This window comes from Citrus clementina, unplaced genomic scaffold (genome assembly GCF_000493195.1).
Source record: "Citrus clementina cultivar Clemenules unplaced genomic scaffold, Citrus_clementina_v1.0 scaffold_3, whole genome shotgun sequence".
In the NCBI taxonomy this organism is placed as follows: domain Eukaryota; kingdom Viridiplantae; phylum Streptophyta; class Magnoliopsida; order Sapindales; family Rutaceae; genus Citrus; species Citrus x clementina.
The window spans coordinates 43139375-43144871 of NW_006262339.1; the positions used below are offsets into that span (position 1 = coordinate 43139375).

At 32.8% G+C, this 5497-nt stretch overlaps 1 protein-coding gene across 1 annotated transcript; it reads left to right on the top strand.

Annotated features, from left to right (window-relative positions):
- Positions 1-466: 466 nt before the first annotated feature.
- Positions 467-3098, top strand: LOC18048032 (probable E3 ubiquitin-protein ligase BAH1-like 1). The gene is made up of 6 exons (XM_024189672.1): positions 467-662; positions 1030-1283; positions 1409-1669; positions 2026-2163; positions 2604-2662; positions 2993-3098. Exons 1-6 carry the CDS (start codon positions 467-469, stop codon positions 3096-3098), a joined length of 1014 nt encoding a protein of 337 aa, XP_024045440.1.
- Positions 3099-5497: the final 2399 nt, after the last annotated feature.

Consider the following 5497-nt stretch of genomic DNA (forward strand, 5'->3'; position numbering starts at 1 on the left):
GCTCTTCTCCTCGTTGCTTTAAACCGAATACTACTAAAATTTGAAATATATCATATATTGACAGCACCACCACCACCACTTTTACATTAAAATATTTTCAAATTTCTCAAATTTTGATTGAACATTCCTACCAACTCATCATGCTATATTTCTCTCATCACTACTTTATTTAATTTTTTTTCTCCAACGGCTGTGGCCAAGCAAGTTATCGCTAGAAGTTGACTTTCCTTGGTAGTCAGCGCATGCACTCAAGCGTGAATCTTTGTCATTAATAGTCTCCTTCACGTAAAAAAAATTAAAGAAATCATTTTCATACGTAAGTTGACAATTTGTTTTTTAATTGTTTAATTATTCATTGATTAATTAATGCTTAAAGCTCAGCTCAAGTGGTAGCATTAATTCTCTAAGATTGATCGAGGTCGTTGATCTGTACTCTTCTTGCTTCTTTCAGTCGCCTAGCTAGGCCATGAAGTTCTGCAAGAAATATGAAGAGTACATGCAACAAAAACAGCAGAAACTACCGAAGGTTGCTTGCAAGAAGCTAAAGAAAATATTGAAAAAGTGCAGGCTAGCTTGTCAATCTCAGAAAGACCCTGAATCTAATTCCAATGCTGATGGAGTTGCTCAGATTAAAATTACCAGCTGCCACAATCGTTGTCCTGGTATATGTATATTTAACTCTCACAGACATTGATTAACAATCCGATTGTGCAATATAGTTAGCTGAATCAATAGTATGTGGTTCGATCTTAATTTATTAGAAATTCACAATCTAATTCATAGTGTATTGTTGTTGAAATTTACTTTATTATTGCTTTAATTTCTTGATTCTCAACGCGCAAGCTCATTCATAACTATATATGATCACTTATTAATTTTACATCTGTCTTTTTTTAGTTTTTAATTTCATATACTGGTTTCTTGAGTGTATATTTATTGATTTGTTTATTCACTTCCTTGGATTTTTTTTTCTTTTAAATCTTTCTTGTATATGTTTAAATTAATTCATATCAAATTATCAATGTGTAGTGTGCGATGGAGCGTTCTTCCCTACGCTCGTGAATGACATGTCGGCTGTTGTACGCTACTTCAATAAGCGCGCAAAGAAATTAATTAACCTTCATCAGGCTGCTGGTTTAAAGAAGTACTTTCTGTGGATTAAAGGAAAAATGCAAGGGCAAGGCACCCATGTTTCCAGCTTAATTGAACAAGGCAAAGAATTAGTTGTCTATGCACTAATCAACGCCATTATGATTCGGAAAATACTAAAGAAATATGATAAAGTTAGTATTAATTGTTGGTTTATTAATTATATTATAGTTTATTTATTTGTTATAAATCCTCTATTTCTTATTCAATATTGTACTCGATCATTTAATTTTGCGAGAAACATATGTATATATTGTAGATTCATCATTGCGGTAAGCAAGGACCGGCCTTCAAATCACAAGCTCAAAGTATGCAAATTGAAATCCTGCAGTCACCATGGCTGCGCGAGCTTATGGCACTGCACATCAATCTGGGAGAAACCAATGTCAGTTCAAGCACCATGGCAGCCATGTCATCTGAAGGCTACAGGCTAACATTTAACGACGACAAATTATCACTCTCTTGTGAACTCTTTGATTCCATCAGGCTTGACATTGAGTTGACTTGTCCTGTATGCTTGGTAAGTAATTAATTGATTCCTTTCTTAAATCCTAGTAAATAGATAACAAAAGGGATTTGTTATAAAGGTACGTGCTATCTATAAATATATCTCAAGCAAACACATCATGTGTTAAGCTCTTGACTCTGTTAATTGTAATATATATCGCTAGTGTATTGTGTAATATAAAACACACACAAAAAAGAAAAGAAAAAAAAGAAAGGTTAGTACCCTTGCTTATATAAAGCACTAAACATGTCCTTTTATGCGCAGTTGCTCTAAAGGAAAAAGAACCGAAATATTTAATTTAATGCGATTGTGGGTTATGGCCTTTAATATACACATGTAAGGTATGCAAAATTTTATTATGGTAACAGGAGACGGTGTTCGATCCGGTTTCTCTGACATGTGGTCATATATTGTGCAAAATGTGTGCTTGCTCTGCTGCCTCAGTCTCCATTGTTGATGGACTCAAGTTAGCAGATCCTAGAGAAAAATGCCCTCTATGTCGACAGGTAATTTTTCATTAATAACATTAGTAGTTTTCTCGAACTAGCTTCTTTGTTCGATTAGTTCAATTTTGAGCTAAATACACGATCAGAGACCATTTTTTCTGGAAAAACGAAAAAAATCGCTGCGGCATTGGTTTAGTCATTAACAATTCAAATTAGTATAAAAAACATGTGATTCAACTCAATTTGAGGGTACGAGTTTCAGCCCCACCCGCGGCTGATTTTATTCCCTATCCTAAAAATTTAGATTGGGGTAGACATCCCTAAGCGTGAGTAGGGATAAATTTTTTAACTATACTTGGTGGCCGACCTTTGGACTATACTTTTGTATAAGTGTATGCATTGAGACTCCCAATAAGTTCTATATTATAATAAATTTATATACGGTATTAATTTTTTTTAAAAAAAATCTATTTATCTAAATTGTATTAATTTGATTCCAGGCAGGAGTATATCAAGGTGCTATACACTTGACAGAACTCAATATTCTATTAAGTCGAAGGTTTGTTTTTATATGCATCAACCATTTTTAATTTCAGATAAGTCACCTACAAAGTCGAGATGCAAAATTTACATGTAGCAAAAATATCTCTTGTACATGGTCTTAATTTGCAGGAGAGGTATTCAGGTAAGTGCTTATTTTTGCAATAATTAATTCTCCAATATATAATTGTAAGAAAGTCTAGGGAAGTGTTTATTATAGATTTTCCTTGAACTTGTAAGAAATTTTAGCGAAGGCTTATAAACTTTACTTTTATAGGCGTTGCCTTCAGGCTTTAGTGTCTATGCTGTTCCTTCAAATTTATCTAATTAATGGTTGTTATATAAACAGCTGCCGAGACTATTGGGAGAAGCGGCTTCAGATGGAAAGAGTGGAGAGAGTTAAGCAGGCAAAGGTGTACTGGGAAAATCAAAGCCGCGCTTTCATGGGAATTTAAATAGCCAAATTATGTACTTAAAATAGTATTTAATTATGCTATTACAATACAGAAGATTAATAATTCAAAATTTTACGTTAAAATTTTAAAATAACCTGTCCATAAATTAATTTATGACAAGCCATGAAATCTTTTAGGTCCTTGTCTCCGTAAAGAAGACTATCATTTTGCCCCATAAAGAAAATAATATCTTATCACTTCTTCCCCGTAGATTTCATATTATTCGGTCGTCCTTTGACATCAAAATGTTATTAGTAAAAAGCGGAATCCTTTTTTTTATAATGACGTGAAATGGGCATTTTGTAACATTATTTGTTGTCTATGTAACAGTAAAATCTTTCTATGGTCATGATGTTATGATCAACTTAATTTTATTATAATGAGAAGGTTATAACTTAGTAGAGTTTTAGTTGCAAATATTTTTATTTCACTTAGTTATCCTTAATGCAAGTAACATAAAATGAAGTGTCTATTTCAAATGAAGTGGATGAGGAGAATGAAAGAGTCATTGCAGAGTTAAGTGATCAGATTCGACATCTTCACTATACTAATTGGATGGATATTAATTGATATCTTCCTCAATCATCCAAATAAGCAACAAGTGATGTATGCTTTAACTGAAGAAGAAATCATTACTCAACTAGACAAGAAGAGAAAGATAATAACATCAAATGAGGAAGGCTGTTTGTGAGGGGTTGGAATTTGCTACTCAGCTTAGTTACTCTGTGCTTAAGGTTGAGTCAGACTCGACCACACTCGTTTCTTGGATTCATTTTGGGGGTTCTGTGATAGGTCCCAGTCAGGTGCTTGCTAACAATGATTAAAAGATGATAACGTTGTTCTGCTTTTGGTGAGAACGACCAGAGATAATTTAGTTTGATAATTGCTGACTATCTTTATTCACAGCGGGAAACTTATTTATAGTAGCTAACATCACAAGTCTTTGGTTCTTAGCCAACAATATCAGCTAGAATATAGTAAAATAAAACAAGAAAAATATTTAAAGATAAACCTAGTGACCGAATCCAAATCAAACATGACAACCACAATTTGATTATCTTCCAAACCAGCAACGAATAGTTTGACATGGTGATTCTCCCGCTATTGTTTTGACACTCAAACAAATTCATCCCGCTCGTGAAACATGGTCTGCATGAAGTTGCATGAGCACCTCCTTGGCTCCTTATCATTCTGTTCTCTGGGATTATACTTACTCGTTGCATCTGGTGTGCACTTTGACATCTTCCTCTCTTATTTTGGTTAGGCATGTGCTTCACGAGGCTACTTCTGCTGCTAATTTTCTTGCCAATTGGGCCTGCACTCATCGGATTAGTAGGTATTTTTTGTGTTCTCGTGATCTTTCTTCAAGCTTATTTGATATTCTATGTTTAGATGCGCAGATTGTTCCCCATGCCAGATGTTAGCATTGATGGCTTTATTATTATTTCATTCTTCTCTTTTTATTCTTGTGTATTTCCATTTACTTTAGGAAGTTTTGGTTTATGTCATTCTCCTTATGTATTTTTTCTATTTCTGATTTATATTACATATAGGGTCCTGCCTGACCCCCCCCCCCCCCCACCCAACCACCTCTTAGCAGTTTTTATTTTTTAAAAAAAGTGAAGAAGTGAAGCTGAAGCCTATATTCTCTTCAAATATTTCGTTAATTTAATACTGAAAACCCAATGAAGATTATCTAAATGATATCAACATACATATATTTTTTCTTATGTATTCTCGTGTATTTTCATTACTTTAAGAGATTTTAGTTTATGTCTCTCTTCTTATGTATTTGTTATATTTTTAATTTATATTACAGGTAGGGGTCTTGCCTAACCCCCACCTCTTGGTGGTTTTTATTAAAAAAAAATTAAAGAAGTGAAGGGGAAGCCTATATTTTTCAAATATTTCCTTAATTTAATACTGAAAACCCAATTAAGATTATCTAAATGATATTGATATGCATATATTTGTTATTGCTTTTTTTTTTTAAATTGCAAACGTAGAAAATTAAAGAAAATCAAATTAGTTCATAGTAATTTTTTTTTTCTTTCAGTTACTATTATTTTTAGGGTAAATTAATTTATAATTAGTTTTGGTATTTATATTTTAATTTTTTAATAAAATTTCAAATCTGGCAAATAATATTATCAAAACAGCAGTTACAAATATTTAGTTAGATAATTAAATTGTGAATTTAAATTCAAGAGCTTTTAATTGAAAGTGATCACCGTTACAGATTTGAATGCAATTAACTATGGACGGTATTACCCTCACATGAATGGCTATAAATTGGTAGCTTCTCTTCATCTCAAGAGATAACAACAACTTCACACACAAACACAAAACAATTTTCTCCCTCGACGTTTTCTGTGTCAGTGAGTTTCAAGCATTTTGGA